Source organism: Bactrocera tryoni, chromosome 1 (assembly GCF_016617805.1).
Source record: "Bactrocera tryoni isolate S06 chromosome 1, CSIRO_BtryS06_freeze2, whole genome shotgun sequence".
Lineage (NCBI taxonomy): Eukaryota > Metazoa > Arthropoda > Insecta > Diptera > Tephritidae > Bactrocera > Bactrocera tryoni.
Window position 1 is genome coordinate 14930439 of NC_052499.1, and position 17280 is coordinate 14947718.

General features: G+C 35.5%; 5 protein-coding genes across 8 annotated transcripts; 3 read left to right on the forward strand and 2 right to left on the reverse strand.

Annotated features, from left to right (window-relative positions):
* The first annotated feature begins 202 nt into the window (after window positions 1-202).
* Window positions 203-2312, forward strand: LOC120782735 (26S proteasome non-ATPase regulatory subunit 12). Of its 2 annotated transcripts, none has more exons than XM_040115169.1 (5): window positions 203-375; window positions 451-635; window positions 698-1563; window positions 1622-1778; window positions 1844-2312. In XM_040115169.1, exons 2-5 carry the CDS (start codon window positions 468-470, stop codon window positions 2147-2149), a joined length of 1497 nt encoding a protein of 498 aa, XP_039971103.1. In that variant the 5' UTR covers window positions 203-375; window positions 451-467; the 3' UTR covers window positions 2150-2312. The 2 variants fall into 2 exon arrangements, with proteins under 2 accessions (XP_039971103.1, XP_039971102.1); XM_040115168.1 differs by having other exon boundaries at window positions 204-315.
* Window positions 2313-2581: 269 nt separating this feature from the next.
* On the forward strand, window positions 2582-3601 carry LOC120782430. The gene is made up of 3 exons (XM_040114713.1): window positions 2582-2770; window positions 2837-3258; window positions 3317-3601. Exons 1-3 carry the CDS (start codon window positions 2664-2666, stop codon window positions 3493-3495), a joined length of 708 nt encoding a protein of 235 aa, XP_039970647.1. The 5' UTR covers window positions 2582-2663; the 3' UTR covers window positions 3496-3601.
* LOC120782429 (histone PARylation factor 1-like) lies at window positions 3582-5135 on the reverse strand. Its single transcript, XM_040114711.1, has one exon. It carries the CDS (start codon window positions 5008-5010, stop codon window positions 3655-3657), a length of 1356 nt encoding a protein of 451 aa, XP_039970645.1. The 5' UTR covers window positions 5011-5135; the 3' UTR covers window positions 3582-3654.
* Window positions 5136-5421: 286 nt separating this feature from the next.
* On the forward strand, window positions 5422-8136 carry LOC120782411 (another transcription unit protein). The gene is made up of 4 exons (XM_040114659.1): window positions 5422-5554; window positions 5615-5708; window positions 5783-6575; window positions 6635-8136. The coding sequence occupies exons 1-4, from the start codon at window positions 5524-5526 to the stop codon at window positions 7967-7969; spliced, it is 2253 nt and encodes a 750-aa protein (XP_039970593.1). The 5' UTR covers window positions 5422-5523; the 3' UTR covers window positions 7970-8136.
* A 567-nt stretch (window positions 8137-8703) lies between these two features.
* On the reverse strand, window positions 8704-16677 carry LOC120767081 (CDC42 small effector protein homolog). 3 transcript variants are annotated; one of them, XM_040092947.1, is made up of 3 exons: window positions 16402-16673; window positions 10830-11215; window positions 8704-10581 (listed from the first exon to the last, which is right to left on the reverse strand). In XM_040092947.1, the coding sequence occupies exons 2-3, from the start codon at window positions 11073-11075 to the stop codon at window positions 10573-10575; spliced, it is 255 nt and encodes an 84-aa protein (XP_039948881.1). In that variant the 5' UTR covers window positions 11076-11215; window positions 16402-16673; the 3' UTR covers window positions 8704-10572. The 3 variants fall into 3 exon arrangements, 1 of the variants encoding a protein (XP_039948881.1); XR_005704642.1 differs by lacking the exon at window positions 8704-10581 and adding an exon at window positions 13871-14966 and having other exon boundaries at window positions 11076-11215; window positions 16402-16677; XR_005704643.1 differs by lacking the exons at window positions 8704-10581; window positions 16402-16673 and adding exons at window positions 13871-14966; window positions 15032-15128 and having other exon boundaries at window positions 11076-11215.
* Window positions 16678-17280: the final 603 nt, after the last annotated feature.

The following is a 17280-nucleotide window of genomic DNA, read 5'->3' on the forward strand; positions in this document are numbered from 1 at the left end:
ACATGAATTGATTTTACACAATTATCCGGATATGTTCTTTTTTTTAGTTAGCATTACTTTAAATTTATTCTAGACACTTTAATTTTTTTATTCTTATGTACGGAAAAAAAGCCAAGTATTGTCATATATTCTGATTTGTTATAATACACCCTGCTTCGAACGACGTTGACATTATATTCTCAATCACAGCCAACTTAATTGATTAGTAAGCAGAATTATCCGAAGTCGATTTGTAGCCGCATTTCATATTATTTTTCTAAAACTTTAAATTAAATTAATTCAATCACTTGTAACTGGCAATTAGCTCGTTAAAACGTAATATATAATACACGATAACTTTAAGGATTACTTGTTCCTTTCTTATTAATAAAAAGAGTAAAGTTGTCGCATTTTTAGTTGTCTTGTATTTTCATCTGTATATTCTTGTGTCTTTTGCCGTCTTTGTTATAGTTGAAAAATCGCTAAAAATGGATAATTACCTGTTTGAAGGCGGTCGCATCACTAAAATGGAGGTTGATTATTCACCTGCATGTGATGAGAAAATTCCATTAGCCAAAGACATGGCAAAAAAAAATCCGGAAGCCTTTCATGACGCCATCGAGCTGCTACTGCAACTTGAGAAACAAACTCGTCTGGTACGTAAATTTTTTCAATATAATTTAATGGCATATATCTACAGTGTTCCTAATTTCCGCAGGGCGCCGATATGGTTTCTTGTTCGCGTGTACTTGTCGCAATCTGCCAGATATGTTTTGAAGCTCAAAACTGGAACGCTTTAAATGAGTATGTTTCATTATTGGCACGTCGGCGATCACAACTTAAACAAGCTGTTTCAAAAATGATTCAAGAATGCTGCACTTATGTTGATAAAACGCCTGACAAGGCCACCAAGTTGAAGCTTATTGATACTTTGCGTTCAGTAACTGAGGGCAAAATTTATGTAGAAATTGAGCGTGCCAGACTAACAAAAATTTTGGCCGATATCAAGGAAGCTGATGGTGATATTGCCGGTGCAGCTTCTGTAATGGAAGAATTGCAAGTCGAAACTTATGGTTCAATGGATAAACGTGAAAAGGTTGAATTGATTTTGGAACAAATGCGACTTTGTTTGTTGAAAGAAGATTTTGTTTCTACGCAAATCATAGCTAAGAAAATAAGCATTAAATTCTTTGATGATCCAGCACAACATGATTTAAAGCTAAAATTCTACAACCTTATGATCCGACTGGATCGCGATGGGTCCTTCTTAAAAACTTCCCGTCACTACCAGGCTATAGCGGAACCAGCACGTCCCGTAGCAGCAGTTCCGCAATTAACAGAGGAGGAAAAGAAAAAATTAAGCGAAGAAGATAAAAAGAAGCGAGAGGACGAAATAAAGGCAGCAGCTGCGGCGGCGGCCGCATTGTCAACTGTAGAACTAACTCCCGAACAGGAAAAGGAACAAAAAGAGAAACTCATCTGCGCTGTCCTTTACTGCGTATTAGCGCCATATGACAATGAACAAAGTGATATGATGGCACATTTATCGAAAAAGAAAAAGCTCGAAGACATACCAGCTTATCGGTTAGTTCCTCAAAGTAAAATTTGGAAATATATAATAATGATTTGTTTATATTTACAGTGAAATATTACGTTTGTTCATGTCGAAGGAACTGATAAATTTCGATACATTCAACGCCGATTTTGGAAGTGTATTGGCCGAGAATGAAATGTTTGCAGAAAGCACTAAACATGGTCGCAAATGTATATCTGAATTAAAGGATCGCTTAATAGAGCACGTAAGAAAATATTTTTCTTGGAATCAAAGAATTAATTATTACATTGTACATTAATTTCCAATTAGAATATTCGTATTATTGCGATGTACTATTCCCGCATTCACCTCCAACGCATGAGTGAGTTGCTCAACTTGCCTACAAACCGCTGTGAAGAATACCTTTCGAAATTAGCGAATAGTGACACCATAAGAGTGAAAATTGATCGTCCTGTTGGAATTATTTACTTCACCACCAAAAAGAGCGCCTCTGATATTTTGAATAACTGGGCGAACGATGTGAATCAGTTGATGTCATTGGTGAATAAGACTTGTCATCTTATCAATAAGGAAGAATGCATTCATTCTGCTATTGGAGTAGTTGTAGAGGAGTAGATTACCAGAAAAATGTACATTCTTTTTTAATTTAATATTCGCAAAGCTGATTTAAATTTAATTTACTTTCATTTCTAATGCCTCAAACTAATGCATTTCACACCGAATGTATTAATATTGAAGACTAGGCATTAAAGCGAAATAAAATGTACGCAAGCTTCAATAAGTGTTTTTGTAGAGGGGTTAAAATTTTCTATTTCATAAACCAAATTATTATGTCATTCCAAAAAAGCGTCTGATTTCCACCATATTTAGACAAAAAAGAAATTTAATGACAATCAACAAAAATGGGTAAATGTGAAAACAAAACAATTTCATTTAGGGCAATCCTTATTGTATTATACAGAAATTTCGTTATTTCAAAAAATTTTTATTTCACTAAGTGCAACCCTGCAATGTTGTTGTTTTTGAACACGCTCGCTATGATAGCAGATGACAAGCGAAAATAGCGATCTAATTTTGAAAAAGCAATTATTCACAGCCGAAATCGTTCCTGAAATTAAACCATTTAGAAATGGGTTGTCCAATGGCTTTTGGTGAACTAAATATTCCGTCTTCACGTGCCTTCTGGGATGATTGTGATGAGGACGAGCCAGTCCAAAGGGATACGGAAACAAAAAAGTGACTTGCATGTTATTTTGTTCGCCATTAAAATGCATATTGAAATAAACGATTTTCGCCTTGCAGACTCGAATTACTGTACGAACCAAATGAACCCCAAACGCCTTTACCCAGTAAGATATTTCTGTTAATTGAGGGTAAGGACGTGTCAGAATTTGTGGAAGCGGCTTTATTAGGAGGAGCTCGGAATATATGTAAATTGCCATCACCTAAGTCATCTTTGCATTATGTGCAGGACAAGGAACTTTTGATCGCGCTGTTGCAGGAAGATCTAACAAATAGTGGTGAATTGACAGAGTTATTACTTCCGTATGCGAAAGAGGCGGAAAAAGTTATTACGTTGACCGTAAAATCCAAAATAGAGTATCAGAGTGAAAATTTGAAATGTGTACGTGATGACATTACCTTCATAAGGGGCATTACTTCCAAATCGTCCCAAGTCGAAGAGCTTGAACCACCTAATTTCGTAGTGGGTGTGGCAGCTGGAAGTAAGTACCCGCTTAATTCCTAATATTAGTTGATCAGTTATTTCCATTGATATTTTAGTTGCTTGTTGGAGGCACAACGCGAACTTGCCTTCGTCGGCCTATGTTGCCTATACTGACAATGTCTCGTTGGATACATTGGCTGCAAAGCCCATAATAAAACTGCTACAAGAAGTGGGGATAGATTGTAAGGACAGTTACAAACCTATTTATAGAGAAGCGTCTCACCTATATATGTAAGATTTTGTAAAGGTGCTAAAGGGTTAAAAACTTTATATTTTTATATATACAAAAGTTAAATAATTGGTGAGAAGAAATATGAACAATTTGGGATTGTTAAAATGAAAAGTGTATTTAAATCTTTTATTTATATCCATTACACCAAAAATCTCAAATACATTACTTAGCGTCTAACTCGAAAATGCTAAGCTTAAGCGTTTTGCTACGCTGTTCCATATGTGCTTTTGAAATAGCAATAAATTGTGGCCGACTTAGAAGCGAATACGCGGGCACTAATAAAGATTGTACTAGAGAATGTAATTCTTTTCGCCCACTACAAAATAAGTCGATTCCCAACTCGAGAGATGTGCCAAAATCACATTCATCCATTGCTATATTAGCAGCAGTTGCCACTGGTTGCAATTTTTCAATAACTGCTGCTTTAATTTCCTCATTATCCCCATCGCCATCAGATGGTCCAGCTTTGACGAAAAGTTCCAGTATTTTTTTCAATTCTCCATCGGAAACAATAAGTGGTCTGTAACCAACTTGTGTATTGCCTTCGTACGGTACTACAATACCTGCCTCGTGGAAAGTTTTAGCTACAACTTTAGCACTTCGTCGTTTACGCAATGTCTCCAATTTTTCTAATTTTATTTCATTTACATTTATAAACATTTGCAATGATTTACGTGTGGATGATACCAAAGTTGCAGTAAACGGGGTGCTTGTAAAATCCTTGTCAAGGTAATGTAAAAATGCATCGAAAACATTGCCTGCAATGAATTCGAACTTACAGTTCTTTAAGGAGTCGTTGCGTGCTATTAAAAGGCAATCATTGTCCTTCGGCAAATCACGCCAATAACCATAATGGACACCAGTATCACGACGTACGAGTATCGTTTGAAATTCAGGAGGATCATAGAAAAAACGCCAATGACGTAAATAATCACCTGGTTCACGTAACTTTGCTTTATGAAAGCGACCAGCTAGAAATTCAAACGGCCCCACTAATTGCAACTGGAATTGTTTTTCGAAATACTGCAAAATTTCTTCACCTGTGGCATTATTTTTCAAAGTGTTTGCGAATTTCCAGAAGTCATAAAAGTCCGGAGGCATTTCAACAAGGAACTTGTGGCGTATAAATTCATTACTACGCAGCAATTCGTCGTATTCAGCTTGCACAGAAAACTTTATACGCTTTGCGAGGATTTCCATATAGTTTTTTCCAGCAATATTTCCAAGAGCCTCAGCACGCAATTCATCTGTATCTATTTCCTTACGTTCGCCAGTAGAAGTATTCTTGCTAATAGTTGCCTCCACATCCATGTCTAGATTGTTTAGAGATTCATCAGTTTTTGGCTCTTGTTTGAGATCCTCGGTTGTTCTTCGTTTCTGTGCCTCTTTGTCTTTGACTGGGCTATAGTCAGCAGTTGAAACTGTAGTACTGTCTTTGGGTGGATGATTATACTTTTCCAAATGCGCCGAATTTTTTTGATAACATTTCTCCCAATATTTGCAGTCTTGTTTTGGCATAACGACAAACAATTTTATTGTTTATTAACTAATTTGTACACAACTTTAGTGAAATTTTATAGATATTGCTACCAAAGCGCATTAATATTTGTTTACATCTGACACGCCGCCAGTAAAACACAAAATATCGGTTTTCGCAAACAATAGAGTTGCCGACTGTTTATTTTTTTAAAAGTGTGATGAAAGAATATTATATTATGTACAATAGATACCACTTAAATAATAGTACTACAAAATACATTCTATTAAATTGAAATGTAATATTTTAAATTTAAAATTTTTACAATAATTTTTCATTATATTTACTAGATTAATCTATATATTTCATATTTCTCGGTACCTTGGTGTCAATGCGATAGGGCAGTAGGTAGCCGATATACATTTTTGCTTATCGATTACTCGCTTCAAACAACGTTGCTTCTAGTTAATTTAGCAGATAAATGCAAATATTAATTTACTTATTATTTTTATTAGTGGTTGCATAGAGTTTATTTAATAATATACCTGTAAAAGATGGTTGAAAATAATTCTGACGATGGAAGTGGTGAGTTCCAAGATGGAATTAACTCGTAATTGCTGCGATACATTGTGTTTATTTATGTAGGTTCGGAATCTGAAGGTAGCCATAGTAGATCTCCTTCGCCACAAACTGCACAAACCCCGGGCTATTCCTTGGAACATCATGATCCAGAACAAGGGTAAAATCTTAATGATCTTATTATATCCAAAATATCTTAAGTTTTTAAATATTTTTATGAATATTTGACTTTAGTTCCCCTCGTAGCGCTCATTCGGCTGCGAGTGGTAGTGATAGAAAATCACGTTCGCGTTCACGTTCATCCTCGAGTTCGGGATCGCACAGCAACTCAGGTTCTCGTTCTGGGACGCGGTCCCCATCTGGTTCACCCCACAGCAGACGCTCAGGTTCAGCTCAAAGCAGACACTCTGCCACTTCGGCAGCCAGTAGAGAACATAGGGCCCGTGAAAGCCCTGAACATTCAAATGTGGCTAGCCCCGACCAATCACCTGTAGCAAGTCGACAACAAACTCCAGTTACAAGTCGTGAGCAATCGCCTGTCGCTCAGGAGACTTCGCCGAAGCGTAATGAGGGCACACCTCATAATCAAACCCCAAACGACGACGATACACGTTCTCAATCACCCAACTTGCAAATAGATGACCGTGCAAATTCACGATCACGTTCACGTAGCCAAAGTCGTCGCTCACGATCCGCTACGCCACGCTCTAAATCTGGGGGATCTTCACATTCAGGATCTCGATCAAGAAGTGGAACCAGGTCTCGTTCCGGATCGCGTGCACATTCAGGTTCACGTTCGCGATCTGGTACGCCTGCATCACGCAAATCTGATAAGTCTGGCAGTGGATCTGAATCAGGTAGTGATTTTGGTGCCCGACAGAAGAAAAAGCGTAAGACCACAGCATCTAGCGGTTCTGAATCTGAAAGTGCTCCTCGCAAAAGAGCCAGTGGAGACGAAAGCGATGAAGGTGCCACTGCAAAGGCTAAGAAAGCACGCATTATCGATTCAGACAGCGACAATGAAGAGGTATCTGCACCTTTGCACAATAATTTTTTTGATTGCAATGAATATATTTGACTTTTCAGCAATCGCAAAAAATCGATGCAAATGACATTTTTGGAGATGCCGATGATATCAGTCTATCTGAAGATGATGGTCAAAAATCTGATGCTGGTTCCCGTAAAAGTCACTCGCGCACCCGTTCACGTTCCAAGTCGAAATCAAGCTCTCGGAGTGGTTCACGTCGTTCAGGTTCCGGATCACGTTCCCGTTCAAGGTCTCGTTCACGTTCTTCTCGTTCGCGTTCTCGGTCACGAAGCCCAGGACGAGTAGAAGAACAACAGCAGAAGGAAGATGAGCCGGAACCTATTCCCGAAACTCGTATTGATGTCGAAATTCCACGCATAGTAACAGACCTGGGAAAGGAAATTCACTTTGTAAAACTTCCGAATTTCCTTTCGGTGGATACACGTCCCTTTGACAAGGACACCTATGAGGATGAAATTGATGAGGAGGAAACTATGGACGAAGAAGGTCGACAGCGTATCAAATTGAAAGTAAGTAATACCATTCGTTGGCGCGAATATATGGCAAATAATGGTGACATGATCAAAGAATCCAATGCACGATTTGTACGTTGGTCAGACGGTAGCATGACATTACATTTGGGCAACGAAACCTTCGATGTATATCGTCAACCATTACATGGCGATCATAACCATATGTTCATTCGTCAAGGTACTGGTTTACAAGGACAAGCCGTCTTCCGCACCAAACTTACCTTCCGACCACACTCCACCGAATCATTCACACACAAGAAGATGACAATGTCACTGGCAGATCGTTCACAAAAGACCAGTGGCATTAAGATTCTCACACAAGTCGGCAAAGATCCGACCACCGATCGTAAGTACAATCTCAAAAAGGAGGAGGAAAAACTGCGCCAAGCAATGCGTATGCAACACAAACCGCAACCTAAGAAAAAGAAAGGTGGTGCGCATGATGTGCATGGCGGTGCCAATTCGTCGTATCATCACGACGAAGGAAGTGACGATGAAAATGCTATTTCTCTTAGCGCTATCAAGAATAAATATAAGAAAGGTAGTGGCGGTGGTGGTGGTGGTGCACCTTCAGTAACCTCAGAACAAAAGGGTTCGGCCATTTACTCATCAGACGAAGATGATGGTTCCGACTTCGACGGCCGACGTAGCAAGAAAAAGGACAAGTCAAAATCGGTGAAAGCACTGCGTGATTCCGACAGCGAATCGGATAATGAACATGGCAGCGGCAAAGGGAGTGGCGGTGGCAGTGACAGCGAAGCCAGTGGCACTGCTGACGAGGGTGGCGGCAGTCCTCGTGGTGCAGGCGGTGGTAGTGGCTCAGGCAGCGGCAGTGGCAGCGGTAGTGAAAATGATGATTAACGACCATAACAATGCGACAACGAAAAGATATATTTATTACGTTGGACAATGTGCAAAACTGCAACATTTTACTTAAATATATAGTATTGTTAGATATGTTAATTATGATAGCTGCTCCGAATAGCGTAGAAGCGAATTGAATGATGTTAATAAATACATTAAACTAATTTTATTTGTTTATTTGTTGCAAAAGGTTATCGTACGAAGAGCTCAAGAAATGAGCAAATCTGCCAACGTGTATAAGTTGAAAGCGGTTTGTGATAGGTGTTTGGTATCAAAAAGCAAGTGTGGTAGCGCTTTAGATAATTATGCTGAGACGCAACTTATAAACTTTTTAGCGCTATCTAAGACTTGGTTAGGTTCCGGTCACACGATAGTCGGCTCTACGTAACCGAAACTCACACGAATTTCTTATCCGGCCAAGGGCTTGTCAACTTGTCAGAATCCTGCCGCTACAACAATAACTTGATTAGGTTAGTTTACATTGTAAGTTTCACGCGAAAAGTAGCCATGAATCTCACATGGGCAGCTGTATCTACGGCTCAAAAGAAATATCAAATTTTGGCCCTTGAAACGCACTAAATGCCTTTTATGAATCAGCTACTGCAGCTGTCTTTATGTTCAAATGTTCAGTTCATAAAGTATTACTACATGCATTTAAATAAAAATTCGATCAATTTTAATTTTAAATAATTAGATAATATGCTATCCTTTTTTATTAGAAAAAACAGAACTTGTAAAAATTCTACTTCACCATTTTATTTGTGCTCATTATAGGTTACATTTAATGGTTTAATTGTTTAATTTCGAGTCCAAATAATTCAAATTCGGGTCAAAAATAATTGTTACCGGTAAATTATTATATAAAGGTTTACATATGTATATTTGTAAAATTCGAAAATTTTCTTATTTCATGCAGATCAATTCGCTATTATACAATCTCAGATTTAATTTAATACAATATTTTTGCAGCTACAACTGCATGCGTTTATATCTTTTTTACAATTCCAATTTTCATAATATAATATAAAAGAAGTTTACACAATTTTTTTCAGTGAGAAGTAAAATTTATCGTTAAGTTAATACGAAAATTATTAATTCGCTTTTTATATAGTAATTAGTACATAATAAGTATATGTATATATATACACATAGTTACATATGAGGATATGTACTACACGCTTGTATTATTTACTATGAATTTTCATAAGTATGTATGTATTTCTATGTGATTGATTGTGCGTGTAAATGCATTTAGGAAATTCAACAATTCATCTGTTAACACTATTTTCGCTATTTCTTTTCTATTTACTTATATAAGCTTTCATATGTTTTAACATTGTCCGATCTATGTTTGTATGTATTTGTATTTGTAAAGAAATGCTTTCAGATCACTTGAGCTGAAGTTTGGCTGTGTTAATATTCAAAATTCTAGCAAAAATGTACAATCCGAATTCGAAACCCGTTATCCCTTTATTCGCTATTCGCTGCCACATTTGCAATAAATGTGTTCGCATTTCGTTATGGAGTTCGAAATGTAAAAAGCTTTGAAATGCTTTTATTATTAAGTACATGCGTATTAGTGCGCATTAAATTTTCAATAAAAAAAATTAATTACATATTTCAGCTTGATTTTGGTCATTATTAAGAATTGAAAAAAAAAAACTGAAACGAAATAATGTTGCATCAGTTCTCAAAAATTAAATTAACTCATTAAAAAATGAAAGGCACATATCATATAGGTAATCGCTTACATACGTTACCTATGTATATACTTTCAAAAAGCATTTTTACCCAATGTATTCTCACACACCTTACACTTTATATATAGTAAGTAAAAATCAAATAAATTACTCCTCCACTGTAGTCAGATAATTGAAAGGCGCTTGTAGACTTGCAAACAGAACAAATGAAAGTCATCACCTTTTTGCAATTCCTACAAACACCAATAACAGTTTAGTGACACTTACTTTACTTGAATATAAATTAGCTCCTTTTCGTTATAAAATAACTTTATTACAACATCTATCACTTTTATGCGATATCGAAATTTATCTCATAAAATATAAATATTCGATTACACAGTTATTGAAGAGAAAAATATTAAAAGTTGTATATATTTACCCAAATAAGCTAAGAATTGCCACCCTTTGATGAAGGCTGCCTTATTGTCGGGGCCGAGTGCAACAGATTTGGAAAATGTCGCTAGGAGCTAAAATTAATAACTAATTTTTTCCGAGTAAAGTAAATGTTATGCTATCAAAATTTAAAATTAGTATGTTAAAATATTCATTACAACTCTTCACTTTTTAAATTTAAAGTCTTATTACAGTACATACATTATTAAAAATAAAATGTATTATATAATAGTTGAATACCATAAATCGTTGCGTGCGTATTTTAAACTCTTTTTAAATATGTATGCTTGTATACGCGAGATTCAGTTGATTGCACTACGCTGATTGGGCCAAATATTGTACGTATGCATGTTATGTACATAATATTTATATATGAAGCGCCCGTGTCAGTGTTGTTTGAAAATCCACCAATAAGTGCCGTGCTGCTAGTGGTATCAGGAGCTTCGTCGTCAACATTTATTAACATCAGCAGGCCTGAAATATTGAAATAATATAATTTCGAGGTAAGGCTTATTTTTGGTAAAAGTCAATAAGAGTAAAACGGCATTCAATATAAGAATATTTTAAATAACCCCGAGAATATTATAAACATACACATACACATATATGTATGTATACTTTATAGCGTCTCCGACGTTTCCTACTGGCTGTTACAAACTTCGTAGCAAACTCAATATAATCTTTTGGGCATAAAAATAAAACAATACGAAATCTACACTTACCTGCAATCGTATCGAGTTCATTTCGTAGCCACCTTTGCTCTGCATTTGTGTTTGCAATGCATTCAAATGATTCGTGGAGAGCTCCACATCGGCAGAACCAATATGTCCAGTGTGTACAAAATTCGTTGGATTGCCGATCATCGAACGGTCGATATGCAGGCGTTGATGACGTCGCCGTGTCGGTGATTGTGGTTGATGGAAACAGCAGGAGAACCATTGTAACCAAATATCGCCGGTAGATGCCATTTTGCGGGCTTTACTAGTGATGGCAGCGGTGGTGGAGCTGTACGATTTTCGATTTCCCTTAGCCACGGTGACGTCTATTTGTTTTCCGGTAAAGTGGGTGTATACGAAATAGGTATATATGTATATGGGATTTAATTGAACTGCAAATAAAAATGCAAACAAATCATTTTTATATTAATTTAAATTATTTTTTTTTGGTGATTTAATTTTACTTGGATGTGTATTTTAAAACGATGATACACAAAACAATGTTATAGACCTTTATATGTACACACGTATCGAAAGTTTTACACACGTGCAGACTGTTAACCACACATGCACGCCATACATCATACATACATACGTATGTATGTACATATGAATTAATTCCAGTCTTATGTTTTCGGATTGTTCCGCTCCAAAGCGAAGCTTAAGCAATTAAAAGCTATTTATGTAGACTCTACTAGAGGCAAGCGAAAGGAAAGAAAAAATCTATGCTCCAATTAATGCGATTTTTTCGCTGTATGGCCATAGTGGGCTTAACTATTTTCTTTAAGCGCTTACATACTGACATGTACAAAAACAATTTTCTTCACACTTTTCTACCGGCGATTTTACCACATACATATACATACATACTATACTATATACATAGTATATTATCAAAACAGAAAAGGGCGTCTGTCATAAGACGACCAAGCGCGGGCACGCTAGTTCACAAATGTTAGCATGTCAATACAACGCCTGCCACTATGTAGTTACCTACGGACACCCATTTAAACGCGTATTTCTTTACATTTTGTTGTTGTGTTTTCAGCAACAGACATGCACTCATTCACTTATGTTTACAGGCTTTTGGAGTTCTTAGTGTGGTCTTAGTTGTCACGCTAGCTGCACTTCGGAGGGCAATCGCATTTAATAGAAAACAAAACATACGGCCGGAACAACAACCACAACACGGTATGGCGAACTACTATACAAAAATTTTAATCGGCGAGTGAAAAGTAATTAATGTCGCACCAAGTGAAAATATGGCATAGAAGCATTTAAATGAAAGTGTTTGCCGAAATCGCGTGTCAGAGGTTGAATAAAGCAAAAACTCAACTTAATAGAAATTTAAATAAAATAAGCTAGAACTTTTTATTTAAAGTTTTTTTTTCTGTTTTGTATGATTTTGTATAGTTTTTTATATTCTCCAAATATAGCCATATATCACATTTATTTTTGTACAAGTGTGCGAATAATTTGTATACAGACGAACAAACATTGCTATAATAACAAAACCATCCTTCATTTACATCCGATATAGATTTGATTTACATTTTATTTGTATAAATATTCGTAATTGCTCTTAGTTTGAAATCAGTTCATCTTACACATAACAACAAACAAAACTAAATGAATGGCTGATAGTAAGCTGACTCATTACCGGCATTGTAAGACAACTACAGCTGAGAAAAACAATAACTTATCTTTTTAAATGTGTTGTTGCATTGTCACTTGGTTTGAGTACGCAATCACGCTTTTATCGTAATAAAATTTACATGCGAAAGGTAAATGCTGAATAAATTATAATCATTGTTGAGCGTGAAACTTGTATTTTGCAAGACTGCAGACATGTATCATCTTGTCATTTTACCCTTTTTATTGAAACTACATATTTTATTAGTTATAAAAAATAAAATATGTACAGGGGACATCATAATTCGATATAAGTATGTATGTATAATGTATGCACACTTTCAGACACATACTCTTAATTTAGCTTATATAATATAAAATATTTTATTACAAAACATGTATTTGCGCCCTCTACGGTATTTTATCGTAAATAGTCCATTATATGTATGTACATATGTATGTTCATGTCTTTAACAAAAAGTTAATAAATACGGTTACTTTTGGATCCTACTGCAAGCGACTGACGCATTTACCACATCATATGTGTGTACAATACAAAATCATTTCCGACGACCAACCGACTGCGTCTTGCATGTTAATGAGTTCGTCGGTCGCAATGGGCAATTTCAATACTATTGTTTCCTCCATGTTATATCTCTATATGCAAAACATCGCAGTTACGAGTTTACAATTTTATTTGGCAAAAGGAAAACAAAAGTTATGTAAATTTCTCCTCAGAACAAGTTCTGTCTGAATAGTAGTCAAAATGTAAATGCTAATAATTTCTTAGACCCAATTTCTAACGGTAAGAGTCAATCAAAATACTTCTATTTTTTATGATTTGAATGAAATGTTGTTGGCAGTAAAAAAAATTATGTTATCACATAATATTTAAAATAAATAAAAACGTAACTAATTATGTTAACCATATTTATTAAATTGATACATACCATAGTATGCACACATAAGTATATAGGTACAATCGTAAAACACGAAAAGAATATTGTAAATACTTTCCAGTTAGCATATAAACATCTGTTTAACCGTCTACCGAAATTCATCTTCTGGACAGGTTTCGTTAAACAAAGGGCAATAAAATCATTTTTCCTACCTTTATTTGTGCAAAGTGCCTATACTTAGGTACAATCAAAATATGATTATTGCATACTTTTTCAGCTCAAGTAAGAATATCTTTTAAAAGAAATTACAGCACGTTCCTGAAAGCTATTAATTCACATAAATACATTAACGTGGCATTTGTGTGTTCGTGCTGCTGCAGCAATTTCTGTTTTGCTCTTTTTCTACTGTTCGCATCTTTTGTCTGACTGGTTGGTATTCATTTTTGCACAAGCAATAATCAACGCATTGTTTTTCATAATTTCATTTATTTTTATTATACACATTTATTTGCTTACTTATTTACTTATTTGTTGTGTCGCATTGTTTCATCAGCCAATCCGTGACAGCACACATTTCGTGCGTTCAAGTCAATACGATCACCAAAGAACATTCACTACATTCGACAAGCACCTCGCCATCTTCATCGTCGACGGCGCCGTCGTCGACATCGCGATTAGCGGCAGCAGGGCCCTGTTTGTCTTCATAATCACCAGCTCCTACACTTTTACTGTTGTTGCCACATTTCGATGTAGACGCATTTTCTGCGCCACTGTCAGCAGCTGCTTGAATATTCTTATCGGAGTTATTTTGTTTTTGTTGTTGAGTCAGTTTTTGCTCTTCCGACGTTTTACTGGCACTATGCCTGTTGGCCGTACGCTTCTGGTTGCGGTTGAGTATTTCACTGTCCACTGACTCATCAATAATATACTGACCGCCACATCGGCAATTATATGTATAGTACCAATACATGTCACCCGCAATAGACTTGCCCTCCATCCCGTCTTCGCATGCAACTTCACTATCACTGTCACTGCCACTGTCACTTCCACTATTTGTTGTTGCGATGGCGGCACAGCGTTTCATATCGTCAAGCGTTAACCGCGCAAAGATATTACTGTGCGTTTGGAATTTTCTCAACAGCAATTCGGCATCGTAGTGTCTTCGTTTCACAGGGTCTTTGAGCGTATTCCAAGCTTCATTTATGGCTACAAATTCTTCACTGTTTTGATCTGAAGATGTCGAAATTGAGATTTCGGCATTTAGGTCAACAGCAGCAGGCGTATTGACCGCCGCAATATTAGTAATGGTTGTGGCATTATCACCATTAGCACTTGCTGTATTTCTTTTTGTTTCGGTATCTGTGTTATGTATATGTTGTAATTTATCGGGATGACATTGTAGAATCAATTGTTTATAATTGCGGCGCAGCTCTTCGAAACTCGCTGTTGGTTTGGAGTTTAAAATTTCATAAAAACTCTTCGTTGGCATTATCGCTGCTGTGTAATATGCTGTTTATATTTTCCGGTACAAGTACAATAATTATATACATATATAAAATTTTAAGCATAAATGTCAACACATCAAGTTCCTATTCAATGATTTATTTCTGGTCTGCAAGCAAAAAAAAATTATATGTATACAAGTTTAGTACATTTGGTAATTTAATATATACTTACTTTTAAATGTTGCATGAAAGGCGATATTTATGTAATAAATAGAAAACCAACAATTATAAAACCACGATTTCTACCACTCAAACATACATATGTTTATAAAAATAAAATATAAATGTTTCTTAGTATAACCTAAAAAAAATATTCCTTTACGCGTTGACTCACAAGGGCACACCTTTTGTCAAAAAGGAATATTAAATAAATATAATTGAAATGTATGTGGAAATTGTCTTACGATGTACCGACTCTTCAACTTTGCCCATCCCACTTAAGAGAGACAGTCAATACTGACACTCCTTATTAAAAACTGATATGAAAGCATAAAGTGGCTAGCAAGGAAATGAAGGTGGTTTATTGATCGCGAGGTTCGTAAGAGTAGAGGTCATTAGCAGCGATGGCGAACCACCAGACAGCGATGGTACAGGTGTGATAGGAAATGCTATTCATATTACAAAACTTTCAAGACAGAACAAGAGAGTGATATTTTATACAACTTGAGAATTTACATGACAATAATGAAAAAGTTTCATACCGTAAAATGTTTTGTCATTTTTACATCTATACATTTTTTACTAATAAGGTGTATTATAATAAATTTATTTTTAGACTACATAGAAACATGAAATATTTCAAAGATATCAAAAATGATTTGAAACATGAAATATTTCATAAATATCGCAAATGATATGATATTAGATAAAGTATTGACAAACAAATGAAACACATTTCACACCAACTTAATATAAAGGCCAAAAAATTTCTTAAAATAGGAAACCAGTTTGTTACAAAGACAGTCGCTACTTATAAAGGTAGCATCAATAAAATGTGTTGACCCAATTAAACGGCTGGCTAAAGTAGTTGATGCGACCAACCTACATACATACACGGGTTCATATCTATGAATATTAAGGCAATCACGCACGAAAGTCAACACAACAAGAGAAAGGGTATGAGGAGTACATACATTGTTGGGGAAACCTCCAACTCCTCGTTTATTCTTTAAGACTGAGGGTTCAAGCACCCCCAAATATTAGTGAGGCGAAAGTAAAATGCACTTGGAAAAAAGAAACAGAGGTTTTGTTGTGCAAAAAAACCGGCTTTATTCGGGCTTTTAACTTTAGTATAAAGGGAGCGCGTAGACATTTTTAATTTATATAGGTATAAATAAAGTAATTACTATTGTTCACATCGTATTGTTTCGAACCTATACTTCTAAATACACATGTCAAAGTTTTTAATAGTCATGTAACGGCGATATAAAATCGAAAATATCGAGTGTTACTTTTATTTCTTGTAGCTAACATTTATGCATACAAATATGTATGAAGATATGTCATGACAATCTGTTTATAAAATTACTCGTTTGTACTTACTTGCCTTTTTTGGAGATATCGCTGGATTTGCGCTCCTCCCACAAAGAAATAAAAATCAACGCTATTGTGGTATAACTTCAACTTCACGACGCAAACCTTTCCGCCACAGAACACACTTTTTCTTCAGATTTCAACACATTTTCTGTTACATTCAATTTTGATATCAAATCGTGTTTTAATAAATATTAATGCACTTAACCGATTGGTCACAGAAAATTTTTTAGGAAAACACGCACACAATGTAGTAGTTTATTACGAGAGATTTCTTAAAATACTGATGGCATTGCCAACACTGCTTTTGATCAGCTGAAATAACTTTTGACATTAAAAACAGGAAGACACAGTGTTGCACGTTCTAGATGCTTTTAGTACATTTTGACACTAGATACAAGGTGTCAATGAAAAACTAATACTAATTTTCAATTAAAACGCTATTTTAATAGCTTTCAGGTTTATATTTAAAAATAATTTATTAGAGTATCAACATTTAACAATTAACAACTGCAGCAAGTTGCTTCAACATGTTTTGACAAAAAGGTATGGGTGTTAAATAAATATGCACACAAGTAAGTTTTGTTGTTGTGTTCGACTAATAAGTCGTTAATGCAAACAGTCCTTGGTCAAATAAAAATATGACCAATTTCGGTTACATAGACCAGACTGTGGTAGAAACAGCAAAAATCGGTTGTTTTTGTAAGTAAAACATACTTCAGGATAATTTACATTGAATTTGTCGTGGGCGAGAGTTTTGTTGAAGTAATATACAAAAGTTAATATGTTTCCGAGACATTTAAGTGCTTCACTTTCTTCGGTTGTTCTGATGTTCTTATTAGCTAAACTAATGCAATATTATTCATACATTGCGAAAAATATATCTTT

What these genes read in the sequence shown, in the direction of transcription:
- LOC120782735 (XM_040115169.1), top strand. Translation starts at nt 468, where the DNA reads ATGGATAATTACCTGTTTGAAGGCGGTCGCATCACTAAAATGGAGGTT. An exon ending in TTGAGAAACAAACTCGTCTG is followed by an intron (nt 636 to 697) that starts GTACGTAAATTT and finishes TAATTTCCGCAG; the next exon opens with GGCGCCGATATGGTTTCTTG. An exon ending in AGGATCGCTTAATAGAGCAC is followed by an intron (nt 1,779 to 1,843) that starts GTAAGAAAATAT and finishes ATTTCCAATTAG; the next exon opens with AATATTCGTATTATTGCGAT.
- LOC120782430 (XM_040114713.1), top strand. Translation starts at nt 2,664, where the DNA reads ATGGGTTGTCCAATGGCTTTTGGTGAACTAAATATTCCGTCTTCACGT. An exon ending in AGGGATACGGAAACAAAAAA is followed by an intron (nt 2,771 to 2,836) that starts GTGACTTGCATG and finishes TTCGCCTTGCAG; the next exon opens with ACTCGAATTACTGTACGAAC. An exon ending in AGTGGGTGTGGCAGCTGGAA is followed by an intron (nt 3,259 to 3,316) that starts GTAAGTACCCGC and finishes TTGATATTTTAG; the next exon opens with TTGCTTGTTGGAGGCACAAC.
- LOC120782429 (XM_040114711.1), bottom strand. Translation starts at nt 5,010, where the DNA reads ATGCCAAAACAAGACTGCAAATATTGGGAGAAATGTTATCAAAAAAAT.
- LOC120782411 (XM_040114659.1), top strand. Translation starts at nt 5,524, where the DNA reads ATGGTTGAAAATAATTCTGACGATGGAAGTG. An exon ending in TAATTCTGACGATGGAAGTG is followed by an intron (nt 5,555 to 5,614) that starts GTGAGTTCCAAG and finishes TTATTTATGTAG; the next exon opens with GTTCGGAATCTGAAGGTAGC. An exon ending in CAGACAGCGACAATGAAGAG is followed by an intron (nt 6,576 to 6,634) that starts GTATCTGCACCT and finishes TTGACTTTTCAG; the next exon opens with CAATCGCAAAAAATCGATGC.
- LOC120767081 (XM_040092947.1), bottom strand. Translation starts at nt 11,075, where the DNA reads ATGGCATCTACCGGCGATATTTGGTTACAATGGTTCTCCTGCTGTTTC.